Genomic DNA, 19,888 nt, shown 5'->3' with positions numbered 1-19,888 from the left:
GAGCAGGAGACCACAGCAATGTAGAAAAACACAGCCACTCACCCGGACCATGACAGACTGTTTTTTGCACCAGTAAGAACTCTGACATATTACAACAATTATGTGTATTTATATAGAAGAAAGGGTTAATAAGCTTAAAAGTTGAGGTGAGCAGTAAATAAAAAAGGGTTAAAGACACAGTATTACTCTCAAAACAGCTTCTTCCTGCTCTTAAACACAGCACTTCCAATCTGTCCACGAGTTTCCTCGTTCCCTCCTCTTCAGATCTGCACTTTGTGTAACCAACATGTGGTGACATGTAAGAGCCGACAGGCTCCATTCACTGCAGAAATACAGGTTGTTGAGATCAGAGCTCAGACTAGTTTCAGTTATAAGGAAGAGAAACTCACACAGTCACTGACACTGAGAGGAGAAATGGCACAGAAAGGAGTTCAGCTGGACCGAGAAAACTTCCCTTGTTCCATCTGTTTGGATCTACTGAAGGATCCGGTGACTATTCCCTGTGGACACAGCTACTGCATGAACTGTATTAAAACCCACTTTGATGAAGAGGACAGGAAGGGAATCCACAGCTGCCCTCAGTGCAGGAAGACTTTCACACCAAGGCCTGTCCTGGAAAAAAATGTTATTTTAGCAGCTTTAGTGGAGCAGCTGAAGAAGACTGGACTCCAAGCTGCTCCAGCTGATCACTGCAATACTGGACCTGAAGATGTGGCCTGTGATGTCTGCACTAGGAGGAAGCGAAAAGCTATCAAGTCCTGTTTATTCTGTTTAGTTTCTTATTGTGAGAAACACCTTCAACATCACTATGATTCACCTTCATTAAAGAAACACAAGCTGGTGGCCCCCTCCAAGAAGCTCCAGGAGAACATCTGCTCTCGTCATGATGAGGTGATGAAGATTTTCTGTCGTACTGATCAGCAGAGTATCTGTTATCTCTGCACAGTGGATGAACATAAAGGCCATGAAACAGTCCCAGCTGCAGCAGAAAGGACTGAGAAGCAGAAGGAGCTCGAGGTGAGACGACTAAACATCCAGCAGAGAATCCAGGAGCGAGAGAAAGATGTGAAGCTGCTTCAACAGGAGGTGGAGGCCATCAATGGCTCTGCTGATAAAGCAGTGGAGGACAGTGAGAAGATGTTCACTGAGCTGATCCGTCTCATCCAGAAAAGAAGCTCTGATGTGAAGCAGCAGGTCAGATCTCAGCAGGAAACTGAAGTGAGTCAAGTCAAAGAGCTTCAGGAGAAGCTGGAGCAGGAGATCGCTGAGCTGAAGAGGAAAGACAGCGAGCTGGAGCAGCTCTCACACACAGAGGATCACAACCAGTTTCTACACAACTACCCCTCACTGTCAGCACTCAGTGAGTCTACACACTCATCCAGCATCAATATTCGTCCTCTGAGGTACTTTGAGGATGTGACAGCAGCTGTGTCAGAGACCAGAGATAAACTACAGGACATTCTGAGAGAGGAATGGACAAACATCTCACTGACAGTCACTGAAGTGGATGTTTTACTGTCACCACCAGAGCCAAAGACCAGAGCTGGATTCTTAAAATATTCATGTGGAATCACACTGGATCCAAACACAGCGCACAAATATCTGTTATTAACCAAGGGCAACAGAAAAGTAAAAGTAATGAAAGAACAACAATCTTTCTCTGATCATCCAGACAGATTCACTGTGTGGTATCAGGTCTTGAGTAGAGAGAGTCTGACTGGACGTTGTTACTGGGAGGTGGAGTGGAGAGGTGTAGGCATTCGTGTAGCGGTTGCATACAAGAATATCAGCAGAGCTGGTTGGGGTAAAGAACGTTTATTTGGAAACAATGACAAATCTTGGGTATTACATTGTGACACTAACAGTTTTCAATTCTTTCACAACAAAGTCCAAACTGTCCTCTCAGGTCCTCAGTCCTCCAGAGTAGGAGTGTACCTGGATCACAGAGCAGGTATTCTGTCTTTCTACAGCGTCTCTGAAACCATGACTCTCCTCCACAGAGTCCAGACCACATTCACTCAGCCGCTCTATGCTGGATTTCGGTTTTGGTTAGATGGAGACACTGCAGAGTTCATTAAAGTCAAATAGAGAAGACAGGTTCATGTTGATCCCTGACCATTATATGTACTTGTGTAGTTTCTAAATGAGGCTTTACATTTTAGAAGCTGAGAAGTTCAGTGGTCCATTGATGTGTGAAAATAATATTGCACTGATTCAAACTGTACTTACATTTATGTACCTTACATCAATATAAATCTGAATTTGTTCTTATGGCTGATAATCATGTGAGTTTAAATGATACTACTCTTCATATTCAGCATGTTTAAAATCTGTCATCAGTCTGGTTAGTGGTTTTATTCTGTAGTTGCTGTAGTGGGTTGTCAAATGCAACAATATATTGGAGCTGCAGTGATTCATCAGTTAGTCAATGATTAGAGAATTTATTGTTTTATCATTATTTTAGTCACATTTAAAGCTGGTTCCAGTTTCTGAAATGTGAAGATTGTTGATTTCCTTGATCATATATGACTGTAAACGTAATGTCTTTGAGTTTTTAAATGTTCCAATGTAGTAAGATTTGAATCCTTGAGGTTTTTGATATTGCATTATTATTGTGTCTAGAGTGATGACATTTAATGCTATTTTTTGGGATGTAAAGTTTGATCACACTCGATCATTTATACATTGAAAAATAAATACTAAATAACACAGGCCTGTACATTGTGTCGGTTAAACATGTTTCATTGCCCTGAGCTGTGTCTGGCAGGCAGAGCGTCTCCATTAATCTGATGCTTCTGATTTGAAGAAAATGAGCTGAGGGAGACACCTGGTGGACAAACACAGACATGACTGGAAGAAAGACTAAAGTGCAGAGGGGAGACAAACAGCTGGAAATACTTGTTGGAAAGGATTGTTATGCTTCAGAAAAACACACAGCACACACTCTAACAGTCCTTTATTTGCACTGAAGGAGACACGTGAAGAAACCAAATCACACAATAATGAAGTGAACACATTTATAGTCAGTGTTCAAGATGATGGATAGAAATGAGAATCGTGGAGCATTTATACATTTATAGGTCTGTGACTTACAGCAGAAGCAGCATTTACATGACCTCACCAACTGTTTATTTCTTTGTTATTCTGACTAAAATGTCAAATAAATATATTTTGTATCAGCAGTTGGTTTTTGTATAATATGATTTATTTATTACATTTTATGTGGAGTGAATAAATGAAAGGGTATTTACGGTGGCCCCTACAGACAAAGCACATACAAACTCAGAGGCACGTAAAAACTCCAAAACACGTACAAAAGACAACAGAAGTGCTCCAGAATGCTAGGCACAGCGTTGAGCTTTTGTTGTCTAGTGGCTACACAAGCCAGCAAATACCAACGACTAGATTAGGTGTGTGGTAGTAACAGGTAAAAGAACTTTTTTAAAAATTATTTGAATATATATGAGTGCTTGTGTATAAATACACAAACAATACACATATGCTTTCAATTGTGTAATTTAAGTGATCTAGGTAGCTGTTTTGGAAGTTCAGTTAACGCTAGAAATGTGTTTTGGAGTTTGTACGTGCTTTGTTTCTAGGGGCCACCATTTTTAGCTCCATTCTGCTGCTGATACATACTTTAGGTTTCTGAATATTAAACTTGTTGCTGCCTTTCATAGTGTTTAACTTGAAGGCCCTGAGTACTTTCTCCCACACTGAAAACACTGGAATGATAAAATTATTTGAACATTACCTAATAAGACTGATTCAGGACAGACAATTAGTTATTCTAAACTTTCCTAGCAGTCCTTCACAAACAGGGAACAGTCTGTCTATTCTCTCCATCTGTCAGCTGCTGCTGGCTCTTCCTCCTCCTCTTCCTCACACACTGCTGAGTTTGTCCTGGTGGATCATCAGGGGTGCAAAGCCTCACAGATGATGTGCAGCAGTGGGTCCCTCAGTCTGTCCTCACTCTGGACACTTGCAGTTGTCACACATGGAAATCAAATGTGTGATAAGCTGCAGGATTCAAACACAAGTGTAACTTGTAAATACATTGATAGGTTCGTAGCATAAACCTATTCGCTGGAACGTTCAAGACAATTCTACTACACAGCAAAGCAAGGGAAAAATACAGTTTGGACAGAAAGTAAGAATTTCTGGAAAATGGCATGGGATAATGAAGTAAAAGGGAGACATTTATATAGGATACAAAACACAATAGAAGTTAAGAGCCATAGTGGATTAAATAGACAGGATATTCTAGGTTATTATAAGTAGAATACAAACAGGTCATTGCTTTCTAAATGGTACTCTTTTTAGGATGGGGAAACATCCGACTGGATTGTGTGATTGGTGTAATGCTATGGGGACGGTTGAACATGTGCTTATTAGTTGTAGGAAGTATGTAAGAGAGTGTTGAGGGTAGAAATGGGTGGTGTAATGGAACTAACGTTTGAAAAGGTGGTTAATCAGTTAAGTCATGATGCATGGATGCAAGCTGTCGTTAAAAATGACAGAAGAAGAAGATAGGGGGGCATTTTGGGAAGTTGCTGTTTGTATGTGTAAGAGTTGTCCAATAAACTAAGTACCAATTACTTCAGTTTAGACTGAGTGATGTCTGATGTGTTCCACACCACATCTCTCTGCGTAACGCTCTTAAAAATTGCATTTATTACATTTTTGCTTTTTTTTTCTTTGTTTTGTTTTTGTTTTTAAAAAGTTTATAACTTAACTGTTTTCCAGCCTGGAGTTTCTGATGGTTTCATGGGGTGATTTTGTCCAAACTGTGTGCAGGACAGGAGCTGGATGCAAATCTCATCTGTAACATTTAGAAATGGAAAGCCCCAAACATCAGACCATCAAAGCCAATGTTGGTATGTTATTTGACTTTTGAATAAATCTACTTAGCATTGTGCACTAATAACATTAAAATCAAACACTTCTGCATAAACATACATACCAAAATATTCTCAGTTACCTTTGAACTTTGTCATCTCTGTTCTTTGTAAACTCTTTGTATTTCTTACCTTGTGGTAGCTGGGATAAGCTCCCACACAACCTTGAAAAGAATAAGAAGTAGAGGATGGATAGATGGTATTTACAGTTTAAATTAATTATATCTGATTTTTTTTTTTAATCTAAGGATGATTGTGGTGCACAGTCTGCAGTGTCGTGCAGGGGAGATGGGCTCACCTGCAGCGAAGGGCTGTCGGAATTCAAAGAGTCCTTCAAATGTGGCGACAAATGCGTCCTTTTCCTGAATTTGAAGGATGGCTGGTCCACATTCAGGGGAAGGACGCATCAAATGCCAATTTGGAAGCAACGACAGTATACTGTGTATATTTATACTGGCAGTATGGAAAATGATTATTTGGAAATGCTTAAAATGGAAATGATCATTTACCATGAGATGAGGTGTGGTTGGGGTATGGACAGTGGTTGTGCTTTTGTAACGTTGAGGTATAGACAGCTACAGACTGAGGCCTCAGTCCTGCCTGTTCACATTTTATTCAGTAAAAACTAAATTTTCACTGCTTTTATGGCCTTTTTAGTGGGGAGAACATAGCTAATGATTTAACAAATCTTTTAAATCCTTTGTCCTCCACAATGCTAAATGGCTGGGAGTCCTCAATCACCATGCTAACCAGGTCTTCATTTATTTGAGATTGTTCTCCTGAGGAAAGACAATAAAGACAAAGCACAAATATAAATATCACACACGTAACTTATTGCACTTGTATAATATTGTTATATCATTTAGTTACATTACTGCATGCTATATTATCATGGCATTTGATGGCTCACCTGGTCTTGCTCTACAATCGGTGTTCCCCTTATTCTCATGCAAAGCTCTGTAGTGCCTAAGCATGGATGAGGTGTTGTTGTTATATCCCAGCTCCCTGGCACATAGCAAACACTTCACCTTGTACAAAAGTAAAGACAGCTTAACATAAATTGTATTGCACCATCAGTATTATGAAAATGCATCTTCTGTAGAAATTTACACACCTTGTTGGGAGGAATAAGATCAAAATGTTCCCACACAGGGGAGGACATCCTCCTCTTCTTAGCTGGCTCCATTCTCTCCTGACTTTCTCTCCTCACTGTCATAAACCTCCAAACTGTCTCCAAACTCTCACTAACCGCAACTCTCCATCAAACACCCACATTTTTAATGAAGTCTGAGGGGTTTATATCTCTGTCATAGCTCGCGGCAAAGTTCGAACCACTTCCTGAACCAGTCACGTGGTACAGCCGGGCAGCGAGGCTTCGGACGTCATCATTTTCAGCTCCTCCCATAAATGAAGGAAGGCTCGTTACGCGCATCGCGGAAACGCCCTCTCCATTATTCGACACAAGCTTTGAAGCCTCGATACAGAACGTCACATCACTAGTAAATATAAAAGATACTAACAAAGAACAAAGCGTAAAAGGAGAGCAATAACAAGAGTGAAAGTAAACCTGTAATGTGGAGGAAACGGACAGTGAGCGCAGTGTAACCGTGACAACGAGACACGAGGACGGATCGTGTCTCGTTGTCACGTGATCATAAAATCGTCTCCAGACGGTCGTCTTTCGGTGAGTGCAACCAGATTCAGCTACAACAGCGATAAATACGCCTGTAGGGAGATGAAGAGTGCTATAATACTGAGAAACGGATCTCTGATGAGTGTTTGTAGGGATGTGGTTCAGCAAGATAAAGACATCCGACTCTAAAACATGCTGGCTTATCCATAAGATAATAATTTGGTGTGTATTGATGTTGAAAGGGAAAAAGAGTTGCAACTTCTTATCTGGTGCGTGTCTTTTATTTTGACAGCGAATGTGCACATGCGGACCACTTATGTGCACCCGTGTAAATAACAAATGTTCTGCCAGGTGTGTTGTTGGTTTTCCCTTGATTTCTGAGTCGACAAGCGCCTTTGTTACTGGGACCAGTAATTTTAAGAAATTTACTGATGAGAAATGCAATCCATAAGAAATGCAAGAAATGCATTATTGCTCAGTCTGCAATATCTTTCCCAGAACAAACACCAATTGCAAATAACATGCTAAAGATAAACCTGAAAAATCTCTTTAGAACAGCTACTATGTTGCAAAGAGTGAACTACCACTGGCAAAATTTAGCAGTCTTTGCAAACTTCAAAAAGCAAATGGCCTAGATCTTGGTTCCACTTGCCTCTTACCCGTGACTTCAGTGGAAATTTCAAATTCAAGATCTGACACAGACTGATTCATGTTCTACACAGTTCTTACAAGTTCATAGAAATTTCTGTTCAATTAGAACCAAGTATTTGAGTTGATGATTGTAATTTTTATACAATGTTGTAATTTCTGTTTCAACAATTTTTTGATTAATGTTTTGTTTCTGTTACAATATTACACTTTAATGTATAATATTGTAAAGGAAACAAAACAGGAAACAAAACATCAATCAAAGAATTGCTCTCTTTTTTATTCGGGCTACTTAAATTTATTTTGGGCTACCAAAAACTGAAGAGTCCCTGCCCGAAGGGCTACCAGGGATTTTGAAATTTTGCGAGCCCTGTGAACCGTATATCCACAGTCACCGCAACGCTATGAATCCTGGGATAGGTTGAGCCACCAAGGATACACGCAACCCATCTTTGAAATCCTGGGAAAAGGAGGACGCATTTGTGGGCTGCATTTGGAGCAGACTTTTAACTGGGATAGCCTTCATCACCTGGCTGTGGCATAATCGGCCTCCAAAGGATGCGGCCTATGAATTGGGACACAGCTATTGACTTATCTTGGACTTTATTTCATTTAGACACACAGTCAGAAATGTTGAGATTATTTAAAAAATGATATTGTGCTCATAAATATACTATTTGTTTGTAATATTGATTAGTGTGTAATTAAATCGTCTAGTAAATTGATGCATTCTCATAAACGTGTTGGATGAATTCAGTGTGCATTTTAAATGCTCAGGAAACTGCAAGATGAAAGGATGGTGTGTGTTACAACATGTTAGCCCACATGATACAGTTGACTTCAAGTGATATTAAACTGTTTAATATTGTATATGAAAAAGGCACAATCCCATCAGTAAGGAAGCAGATAATAGTAAACTGGTTAAAAACCCATCGTATTGTTGGGGAAGACCATGGAGAGAATGAAAACAGATGAAGCTGATTTTTAGATACTAACAGTTTCTTCTCTGGGGATCAGAGTGGGTTTCATAAAGAAAGAGGGACGATGGATAGTTTATTATGTTTGGAGTCAGAAATCAGGAAAGCTCAAACAAATAAGGAAATGATGATAGCTGTCTTCTTTAATACAGCCATACAACATGTTATGCAAAGAGAGACTCCTCATTAAACTCAGAAATCTACGAGTAAATGGATAATTGTTCTATCGAATTATAAGATTGATGAAAGAATATAATTATCCTTGTTTTTCCAGCTCTTCTCCTGTCCACACTCCAGTCCAGTAGGCGGGATTAATGCACCTGTAAGCTGATTTGTCAAACGCCATCAGGCCCCGAAGAAGAACGGAGGAGGACAGCACTACTGTGGTAGAGGAGCGGTGTGTGTGCAGACATGGCTGCTGTTGATGAAGCGGACTGAACTTAGAGGAGAGACACAAACTGAAGTATCGATCCCGTCACATCAGTGTGGATCTGATACCAACGTCTGTATCGCTTCTATCGATGCTTCTATCGATGCTTCTATCGATGCTTGTATCGATGCTTGTATCGATCCGCTCAGCCTGAGTTGAAGCAGCAATGAGTTCAGTTCAGTATCTGAGAGAGTTCATCAAGGAGAGGCTAACTGCTGTTTGTGAGGAAATCTTCTCAGAGGTTCAAAAAACCATCGTCCAGTATGAGGAGGAGATCAACCGCCAGCACAGACTGCTGGATATCAGCCAGAAACCCGACAGAAACTCACACATCATAGGTATGGACGTGTTTTTAACTCTGTGCTGTTCAAGCTCAGATTCTTCAGTGTGACTGACTTTACTAGAAGATGTTAAACTAGGTATTTATCAGTTCTGTGGGTCAGTGTCCAGTGATGGACTATGTTGGACTGGTGCAGGTCCATGGTCACTGATAGGTTAGGTTTTAAAACATTTTAATGGATTTATTTATTAATTTTTTTTCTCTAACATATTCCACTGTTGAGTACATCAGGCGTGTGTTGGATCCTCTGTAAACACTGAGACTGTGCAGTAAAGATCTAGTTAGATGTCAGCAGAAAACAAATCAAAAAGTTGTCAACAGACTTCTCTGAAGTTAAAGTGAAGCTTTGTTTAAAGAAGGATTTCAGACACTGATGTTTTCATGGTGTCATCCTGCAGTTTAGTTTGGGAAACTTCAATGCTAACATGTTAGCATGTAGCTTTTAAAAGATAGTTTGAGTTTTTATATCAACACATTTGTAATTATTGTTCTTGTGTTTCTTTGTTCGACAAGACTTCCCACAACAACATGACTGTGAGGAAGAGGAGGGTCTGGATAAGCAGCAGGTCTGTAACCAGGAGAGGAACTCCAGTCTGGACCAGGAGGACCCAGAGCCTCCACACATTAAAGAGGAACAAGAGGAACTTTCCAGCAGTCAGGAGGGAGAGCAGCTTGGACTGAAGAAGGAGGCTGAAGGCATTATCATCTGGACTGATGAAGAGCAGCTCAGACTGCTGGAGACCATCTGTAAACCTGAGATAAAGTTGCACAGAATAGGTATGTAAAACTGCCATGTTTTAATAACAGTGAATATGACTCATGGGTGTCACAGTGGAACAGTGGCTAGCGGTGTTGGCTCACAGCAAGAAGGTCCTGAGTTTGACTCCACTATGTGGCCGGGCCTTTCTGTGTGGAATTTGCATGTTCTCCCCTTGTTCACTCTCCAGAGACATGCAGACAGCTGGGTTAGGTTAGTTGGTTGCATTTATTTTCAGAGTCACAGGAAGAATTGAAGGTCCAAAAGTAAAAAGCAGCATGAATGAATCTCTTCGGCATAATTTTCTGTTTTCATTTACATAAACAAATTTCCACCATTAATTCACGCAAAAAGGTGAAAAATTAGTGCATAAGAATTATGCAGAATGAAAGATGTGAAACATCTGAGTTTCAAATTTCCACCTACTGCTCAGACAAAATCTACACAGAGACACGAAGCCAACAACACAAGTTTCATTTTGTTCTGTTATCAGTTTAAGTTAAAGAATTACATGCTCTGCAGCATGGAAATGGTGAGATTTGAACAGTTTACAGGTCTGAGTAAGTATAAATAAATATTTCTATTCTGTTTTGGAAAATATGAATTCAGAGTTTCTAAACTGAAATTTATCAGACAAAGAGAGTTTTCATGGCATTTCAAGGCACAGCCAAAACACTGTGTAAGAGAGCTCTGCCCCAGCATGCCTTCTTATAACTATAGCCAATCCAGACATCCACATTCATTTAACAAAAAACATTTAGTTATTTCTGGGGCTGCCATGATTAGTCTACCATCAAAATCGTCCACCACTAATTTAATAGTCAACTTGTCGTGTGAAGTTTTGTAAGATTTAAGATTGTAATAATGGACTGAAACAGAAGATGGCAGCACTGCATGTACAAGAATGACAGCTGCCGTTATACCCCGAAGAAGAAGCACTGTCCGGTATCATAGTTGTGTCCAAATTCAGGGCCTGCATCCTTCAGAGTCTGCATTTGTAGGCCGATTAAGTTTGCAGCGATGCAATGAAGGCTGTCCAAATTCGAAAACTCCTCCAAATGATAAATGGCCTGTATTTCTATAGCGCTTTACTAGCCCCTAAGGACCCCAAAGCGCGTTACACAACCAGTCATCCACCCATTCACACACTGGTGATGGCAAGCTACATTGTAGCCACAGCCACCCTGGGGCGCACAGAGGCGAGGCTGCCGGACACTGTGCCCCTCTGACCACCACCAGTAGGTGGTAGGCAACAGGTGAAGTGTCTTGCCCAAGGACACGACGACAGAGACTGTCCAAGCCCAGGCTCGAACCGGCAACCTTCCGATTACAAGGCAAACTCCCAACTCTTGAGCCACGACCAAGAGTTGGGCCGCATCACCATGCGGCCGACAAATGCGTCCTTCATTTCCACAGATATGAAGGCTGGGTCGGGTGTATCCTTTGTGGCCCAACCTATCCCAGGAATCATAACACGCCCCAGCCAATTTACGTTCCCAACAATGGCGGTAGCTACTTAGTTTTAATATTACTCTTTCTGGGTGACAAAATTAACTTTTAACATATTTTCAGGAGAGAAATGTAGCTGTGTAAACTTCAGATATCTGCACAGTTTATCAAGACATCACCTATTTGCAAAAGTGCTCTGACGTTTTCAGAGACGTCTGTTACCCACCAGCTCGATAGCTAGCCAGGGGTTCAAGGCACAAGAAGAACACCGAACTCACGGTTTTCAAACCTCCTAATTTTTCACATTTTTACGTTTTAAATTTTAGTGGTATATGTGAGCAACATACTCAAGATGTAGAGATCTGCTAATGGTTTAGACCAGTAAATATTTTCTCAAATGTTTGTTTTGCTATCATTTTGTCCCCTTTGTGCCTTTAGATGTCCATCAGCAGCATGCTTTTAAAGAAGAGGATGTTCTTACAGACCAGCAGGTCTTTAACCAGGAGAGGAACTCCAGTCTGGACCAGGAGGACCAACAGCCTCCACAGATTAAAGAGGAACAGGAGGAACTCTGCAGAAGTCAGGAGGGAGAGCAGCTTGAACTGAAGCAGGAGACTGATACTTTCAAGGTGACACCCGCTTATGAGGAAAGTTCCCGCAGTGAACCAGAACCAAACAGCGAGCAGCTCCTTTCTCACAGCTCTCCTGAAGCAGAGAGCCGAGATTATGAAGAAAATGGGCATGTGGACTCAAGATCAACTAGAAATGCAGAGCTGAAGAAGAGACATCACAGCCACAGAGTAGACAACACTCCTGTGTCAGTGAGTCAAAGTAGAACAGACACAAAGAACAAGTCTGTACAATGTGACGTGTGTGGAAAAATTTTACCTGATAAATACAAACTGATTGCACATCTAAGAGTTCACACAGGTGAGAAGCCGTATTCTTGTAGCACCTGTGGGAAAAGATTTTCTGACTCATCAGCGTTAAAAAAACACAGGAGAATTCACACAGGTGAGAAACCTTATTCTTGTAGCACTTGTGGGAAAAGATTTTCTGACTCATCAGCGTTCAAAACACACAGGAGAGTTCACACAGGTGAGAAGCCATATTCTTGTAGCACCTGTGGGAAAAGATTTGCTACCTCATCAGCAGTGAAAACACACATGAGAATTCACACAGGTGAGAAGCCATATTGTTGTAGCACCTGTGGGAAGAAAATTGGTACCTTGTCAGCATTCAAAACACACACGAGAGTTCACACAGGTGAGAAGCCATATTGTTGTAGCACCTGTGGGAAAAGATTTGCTGACTCATCAGGATTCAAAACACACACGAGAATTCACACAGGTGAGAAGCCACATTCCTGTAGCACTTGTGGCAAAGGATTTATTCAGAAGTCAGGTTTGGACTGCCATGTAAGAATTCACACAGGTGAGAAACCGTATCCTTGTAGCATCTGTGGGAAAAGGTTTGTCGATAAGCTACAATTAAAGAAGCACATGAGAATCCATACGGTGTAAAACATATATACTTAGAAAATGTGGGACAGCTGTGAGTCATTGCTGAACACCTGAGTGAAAAGATGATGCATATTCAAATCTTTTTTTTTTTCCAGAGCAGTAAAGAACTCTCAGCATTGTTTGTTCAGTTTATTACATTATTCTATTAATTGTATCAGGAAAACTGATCTTACATTTCATGAGAGTTAAGGTTCAGTATGCTCCTTTTCTATTGGTTCATTGTTTAGCTCTGTTGTTTATTATTATCGCTTTATATCCTATAATGGGAGAAATGGACCCCAAACCAGTCTTCTGGTTAATAGTTTTAATCCTTTGCTCAACTGAGTTTAAGTCACAATAAAAATGAAGAAAGTGAGCAACAGTCAAGAATTGTGTTTATTCTTGTAAGGGAGCAAAAGTATCAAATACCAAGTTTCATGTTTGAAGGGGGAATTCCCCAGTACATTTTGTCAGTCCCACCCTCCTTTGCCATAAAACTGTCACACGATAACTAATTTCCTTCTGGAGGCTTTTGAGAAGCCTCTAGAACAGGGGTCCACGTCACCTGTACTTGCGGCCCGCATATTGATGTGACGAAATAATTTTTTAAAATTATTATACAAAAAAAAATTATTTAATACAACGGCAGAGTGTTACAGGCATGGCCCTTTAAGACTGTAGCCTCATGGTGTAGTCCGTGCTACAGGGAGAACGTGTGGGACTACCCCTCCCGCTGTGTGTGTGTGTGTGTGTGTGAGCGTGAGGGAGGGAGAAAAAGTAAAGTCAAAAACTATGAGGTGCTACCGAGCAGAAATGGGAGATGGAAGCATGTAAATATAAATATAACCACTGCAGCCAAAAAGAGTGCCTGACGAGCCCAGTTGTAAGTAAGTTAGCTAGCTTAGCTTAGCTCGTAGCCGACTCGTTAGCACCATGGGTACTTCACCTGTCCCTCCTGCACTTTCCTGCTCGTTGTGTCAGATGTTTAGTTATTCCTCGGCCTCCTTTAGCAGTAATGATACTTGTAAGAAATGTATCATATTTGTTGCTCTGGAGGCCAGGATTACTGAATTGGAGACTCGGCTTCGCACCCTTCATTCACCCTTAGCTAGCCAGTCCCCTGTAGCTGGTGCAGCCGAAGATAGCATAGGCCCCGCTAGCTGTTCCCCAGCAGATCCCAAGCAGCTGGGGAAAGAGGGCGGCTGGGGGGTCAAACTCTGGTAATTGGTGATTCTGTTCTCAGACATGTGAAGCTAATCAATATTGAATCGGTGTGTAACTTTGCCAAAACAATGTCGGACTCTGTAGTTTTCTCTGGTCTCCTCTCCAATCAGACCAGGAGTGACATGTTTAGCCGCATGTTCTCCTGAAATTGCTGGCTCTCTGAGTGGTGTCCAAGAAACGATGTGGTCTTCATAGATAATTGGCAAACCTTCTGGAGGAAACCTGGTCTTGTTAGGAGAGACGGCATCCATCCCACTTTGGATAGAGCAGCTCTCATTTCTAGAAATATGGACAAATTTATTAAACCCCCCAAAATATGACTATCCACAGTTGGGACCAGGAAGAAGAGTTGCAGTCTTACACGCCCTCTCTGCAACTTCTCTCCTCCTGCTACCCCCCCAAAAACCCATTTCCATTGAGACTGTGTCAGCTCCCAAAAAGACAAAAAATAAACTAAAAACCAGCAACAAACAACTTAAATATAAAAAATCACAAAGAAAGAACAATACAGTGTCCACATCTGAACCAAAGAGTAAAACAGTGAAATGTGGATTAAAATGAATCAACACCCCCGAGTCATTCTAACTACCAGAAACCTCGAAGCACAGGCCGAGGGGGCGGTGTGGCAGCAATTTTTCACACCAGCCTATTAATTAACAAAAGACCAAGACAGACTTTTAATTAATTTGAAAGCCTGATGCTTAGCCTTGTCCACCCCAGCTGTAAAACTCAGAAACCAGTCTTACTTGTTATCATCTATCGTCCACTTGGGCCTTACACAGAGTTTCTTTCTGATTTCTCAGACTTTTTATCTGATTTAGTTCTCAGCTCAGATAAAAAAATTATTGTGGGTGATTTTAACATCCATGTAGATGCTAAAAAATGACAGCCTCAACATGGCATTTAATCTGGTAATAGACTCAATTGGCTTCTCTCAAAATGTAAAAGAACCCACCCACCACTTTAATCACACTCTAGATCTTGTTTTAACATATGGCATAGAAACTGAACATTTAACAGTGTTTCCTGAAAACCCTCTCCTGTCTGATCATTTCCCGATAACATTTACATTTACAATAATTGATTACACAACAGTGGAGAGTAGACTTTATCACAGTAGATGTCTTTCTGAAAGTGCTGTATCTAAGTTTAAGAATATAATCCTTCCACTGTTATCATCTTCAATGCTCATAGAGCAGAGCAGCTATCTGAACACTACCCCATTAGAGATCAATTAACTTGTTAATAATTTTATCTCCTCACTACGTACGACTCTGGATACTGTAGCTCCTGTGAAAACTAAGGTCTCAAATCAGAAGTACCTGACTCCGTGGTATAATTCTCAAACACGTAGCCTAAAGCAGATGACTTGTAAGCTGGAGAGGAAATGGTGTGTCACAAATTTAGAGGATCATCATTTAGCCTGGAGAAATAGTTTGCTGCTTTATAAGAAAGCCCTCCGCAAAGCCAGAACATCTTACTATTCGTCACTGATTGAAGAAAATAAGAACAACCCCAGGTTTCTCTTCAGCACTGTAGCCAGGCTGACAAAAAGTCAGAGCTCTTTTGAGCCAACCACCCCTTTAACGTTAACTAGTAATGATTTCATGAACTTCTTCACAAATAAAATTTTAATCATTAGAGAAAAAATTACCAATAATCATCTCACAGATGTAATATTATCTACAGCTACTTTTAGTACCATTGATGTTAAGTTAGACTCCTTTTCTCCAATTGATCTTTCCGAGTTAACTTCAATAATTACTTCCTCCAAACCATCAACGTGTCTTTTAGACCCCATTCCTACAAAACTGCTCAAAGAAGTCCTGCCATTAATTAATGCTTCAATCTTAAATATGATCAACCTATCCTATCTCTAATAATCAGTCAATGTACCACAGGCCTTCAAGCTGGCTGTAGTTTAACCTTTACTCAAAAAGCCATCTCTAGACCCAGCTGTCTTAGCTAATTATAGGCCAATCTCCAACCTTCCTTTCATATCAAAAATCCTTGAAAGAGTAGTTGTCAAACAGCTAACTGATAATCTGCAGAGGAATGGTTTATTTAAAGAGTTTCAGTCAGGTTTCAGAGCTCATCACAGCACAGAAACAGCTTTAGTGAAGGTTACAAATGATCTTCTTATGGCCTCTGACAGTGGACTCATCTCTGTGCTTGTCCTGCTAGACCTTAGTGCAGCATTTGATACTGTTGATCATAATATCCTATTAGAGCGATTAGAACATGCTGTAGGTATTACAGGTACTGTGCTGCAGTGGTTTGTATCATATCTATCTAATAGACTCCAATTTGTAGATGTAAATGGGGAGTCTTCTTCACCCACTAAGGTCAATCATGGAGTTCCACAGGGTTCAGTGCTAGGACCAATTCTGTTTACATTATACATGCTTCCCCTAGGCAGTATCATAGCAGACATAGCATACATTTTCACTGCTATGCAGATCACACCCAGCTCTATCTGTCCATGAAGCCAGATAACAATCACCAATTAGTTAAACTGCAGGAATGTCTTAAAGACATAAAGACCTGGATGGCTGCTAACTTTCTGCTTCTTGATTCAGATGAAACTGAGGTTATTGTACTTGGCCCTGAAAATCTTAGAAATATGGTCTCAAACCAGATTCTTACTCTGGATGGCATTACCTTGGCCTCCAGTAACGCTGTGAGGAACCTTGGAGTGATTTTTGACCAAGACATGTCCTTCAACGCACATATTAAACAAATGTGTAAGACTGCTTTCTTCCATTTGCGCAACATCTCTAAAGTTAGAAATATCCTGTCTCAGAGTGACGTTGAAAAACTAGTTCATGCATTTATTACTTCCAGGCTGGACTACTGCAATTCTTTATTATCAGGATGTCCAAAAATCTCGCTGAAAAGCCTTCAGTTAATCCAAAATGCTGCAGCAAGAGTACTGACAGGCAGTAGCGGTTTTTGATACGGGTGTCACGGGCAGTTGTCCGGGGCGGCATCGTGGTGGGGGGCAGCATCACGGGCATCGGCAAAAAAAAAAAAAAAAAAAATTGCTCGTACTCATGCTGCCTCAACGTCATGCCAGCGCATATTGGGAATGGCACAGGCACCGATCGGTTTTCTATCGCCCATTTGCTGGGAGTAAGGGCGCCCTCCGTTTGCGAGGTGCGCCTGCTGCTTGCGGCACAGGGAGGAGAGGGCGGCGGGGGATTCACTGGCTGGCTGGAGCAGCGTCTAATAACCCACCCCCAAAATAAAACAAAATAAAAAAAAAAACCAACAAACACGAAAACACCAGACATTATGATACAGACTTATAATTTGCACCAATGTTTTTTTTAAATTCTATACGTTCAGAGTGAGCGCGAGAGCCCTCGGTGTGCCTGCTTGCTGCTGAAGTCAAAGTAAACTTTATTGTCATCTCCGCTACATACAGTCCAGGATATAGAGAGACGAGACGATGAGGCTCCAGTTACAGCAGTGCAAGTAAACAAACAATAAGAAGAGTAAGAAAATAAATATACACTTTAGGACTAGTGGTAAAGGGATTAATAACAATTTAAAACTTATAATTTACAGTTTGATGATTTAAAGTCTCACACACAACACATCAAAAGGTGAGGGGGCCCTGCTGCTTCCAAATAGAGCACATTGCATTCATAATGCTGTAAATCCAAGCCCATTATGTATTCTTGATTTGAATACTGGGTTGTGTGAAATCCCAGAAATAAACCCTAGACAAAGTGAATCTGTGAACTAAGGTGTAGGTTTATTAGGTTATGTTGTGGTGATCCTTGAGTTGGGGGATGGGTGTTCATACTGGAGTGCAAAATTAAAACCAAGATGGACAAGAACAGTTCAAAGCCATCAGGTGTTCAGTTTAGAAAAAAAGAGAAAAGAAGAGGAGGAGAAACGAAAGATACAGGTAAGCAGATGTGTCATTGGATAATGGCGGGTTATGTATCCTGAAACAATCAGAATCAGAATACTTTTTTAATCCCTAAGGAAATTATGTGGGTTACAGTTGCTCCAAGAAGAAATGGTAAAAATAGTAACAGTAACAGACTACTCCAAACTCCAAACAATACATTATGTTACAGATTTTAATATTAATTAGTCATTGTCAATTGTTGATTTGTCCTGTTCTCTTTGTATGATGAATTATGATGGCTGTTTGGTAGTGCATACTATGCATACTCTCTCTCTTCATATGTGTGTGTGTGTGTGTGTGTGTGTGTGTGTGTGTGTGTGTTTCTAGTCCCTGCTGACAGGGACTAGAAAAGAGAGAACATATTTCTCCTGTATTGGCTTTCCCTTCATTGGCTTCCTGTTAAATCCAGAATTGACTTCAAAATCCTGTTCCTCACATCCAAGGTCTTAAATAATCAGGCCCCATCTTATCTTAATGACCTTGTAGTACCATATCACCCTATTAGAGCACTTTGCTCTCGCACTGCAGGTCTGCTTGTTGTTCCTAGAGTATTTAAAAGTAGAATGGGAGGGAGAGTCTTCAGTTTTCAGGCCCCTCTTCTGTAGAACCAGCTTCCAGTTTGGATTCGGGAGACAGACACTATCTCTACTTTTAAGATTAGGCTTAAAACTTTCCTCTTTGCTAAAGCATATAGTTAGGGCTGGACCAGGTGACCCTGAATCCTCCCTTAGTTATGCTGCTATAGACGTAGGCTGCCAGGGATTCCCATGATGCATTGAGTTTTTCCTTTCCAGTTACCTTTCTCACTCAACATGTGTTAATAGACCTCTCTGCATTGAATCATATCTGTTATTAATCTCTGTCTCTCTTCCACCGCATGTCTCTATCCTGTTTTCCTTCTCCCACTCCAACCGGTCGCAGCAGATGGCCCCGCCCCTCCCTGAGCCTGGTTTTGCCGGAGATTTCTTCCTGTTAAAAGGGAGTTGTTTCCTCCCCACTGTCGCCAAAGTGCTTGCTCATAGGGGGTCATATGATTGTTGGGCTTTTCTCTGTATCTACTGTACAATAAAAAAAAAAAAAAAGCCTTGAGGTGACTTTTGTTGTGATTTGGCACAATATAACTAAAATTGAATTGAATTGAATTTAACTTAAATAGAAGAAAGGGTTAACAAGCTTAAAAACCCTTCAGGTTTGCACTTTATGGTGATGTGTAAGAGCTGACAAGATCAGAGCTCAGACTAGTTTCACTTCTACAGAACAGAAACTCACACAGTCACTGACACTGAGAGGAGAAATGGTGCAGAAAGGAGTTCAGCTGGACCGAGAAACCTTCTCTTGTCCCATCTGTTTGGATCTACTGAAGGATCCGGTGACTACAGCCTGTGGACACAGCTACTGCATGAACTGTATTAAAGCCCACTTTGATGAAGAGGACAGGAAGGGAATCCACAGCTGCCCTCAGTGCAGGAAGACTTTCACACCGAGGCCTGTCCTGGAGAAAAACATCATGTTAGCAACTTCAGTGGAGCAGCTGAAGAAGACTGGACTCCAAGCTGCTCCAGCTGATCACTGCTATGCTGAACCTGAAGATGTGGCCTGTGATGTCTGCACTGGGAGGAAGCTGAAAGCCATCAAGTCCTGTTTATCTTGTCCAGCCTCTTAATGTGAGAAACACCTCCAACCTCACTATGATGCAGCTCCATTAAAGAAACACAAGTTGGTGGCCCTCTCCAAGAAGCTCCAGGAGAACATCTGCTGTCTTCATAAAGGCCATGAAGCAGTCCCAGCTGCAGCAGAAAGGACTGAGAAGCAGAAGGAGCTCTTTGGAGGAGAACAAATAAAATCTAAAAGTGAGCTGTAGTGAGTATTGATTTCTTCTCTCAGTACATAAGATAACCAGTCCCAGTTCAAATCTGTTGCCAGAAGACTCATTAAAATCATGGTAGATAGTTACTCTGTATCTGATGCTTTAAAAAAAAAAACCTAGTTTAGAATAAAGGTTTCTGATGTTTCGATGAAGAATACCTGGACCAGATCTGAAAACCAGTTAAAAACAGAACATTGATGAGAGCAAACAACAGGGGCATAATATCAGCAAACATTATGGT

The 19,888-nt window shown here is 41.0% G+C and overlaps 2 protein-coding genes and 1 long non-coding RNA gene across 3 annotated transcripts; 2 read left to right on the top strand and 1 right to left on the bottom strand.

Annotated features, from left to right (window-relative positions):
* The first annotated feature begins 287 nt into the window (after positions 1–287).
* LOC146522770 (tripartite motif-containing protein 16-like) lies at positions 288–3,197 on the top strand. The gene has a single exon (XM_085153241.1). The coding sequence runs from the start codon at positions 415–417 to the stop codon at positions 2,086–2,088; it is 1,674 nt and encodes a 557-aa protein (XP_085009367.1). The 5' UTR covers positions 288–414; the 3' UTR covers positions 2,089–3,197.
* A 552-nt stretch (positions 3,198–3,749) lies between these two features.
* On the bottom strand, positions 3,750–6,107 carry LOC146522769 (uncharacterized). The gene is made up of 3 exons (XR_014872989.1): positions 6,013–6,107; positions 5,809–5,926; positions 3,750–5,677 (listed from the first exon to the last, which is right to left on the bottom strand). It is a non-coding gene; the product is annotated as an uncharacterized LOC146522769 (long non-coding RNA).
* A 336-nt stretch (positions 6,108–6,443) lies between these two features.
* LOC146522768 (uncharacterized) lies at positions 6,444–17,125 on the top strand. Its single transcript, XM_085153209.1, has 4 exons — positions 6,444–6,582; positions 8,454–8,924; positions 9,440–9,703; positions 11,571–17,125. The coding sequence occupies exons 2-4, from the start codon at positions 8,753–8,755 to the stop codon at positions 12,653–12,655; spliced, it is 1,521 nt and encodes a 506-aa protein (XP_085009335.1). The 5' UTR covers positions 6,444–6,582; positions 8,454–8,752; the 3' UTR covers positions 12,656–17,125.
* Positions 17,126–19,888: the final 2,763 nt, after the last annotated feature.

This window comes from Neolamprologus multifasciatus, chromosome 3, assembly GCF_963576455.1.
Source record: "Neolamprologus multifasciatus chromosome 3, fNeoMul1.2, whole genome shotgun sequence".
Taxonomy (NCBI): domain Eukaryota; kingdom Metazoa; phylum Chordata; class Actinopteri; order Cichliformes; family Cichlidae; genus Neolamprologus; species Neolamprologus multifasciatus.
Note: the sequence above shows the minus strand (reverse complement) of the source record. Positions and strands in the feature narration are given on the sequence as shown.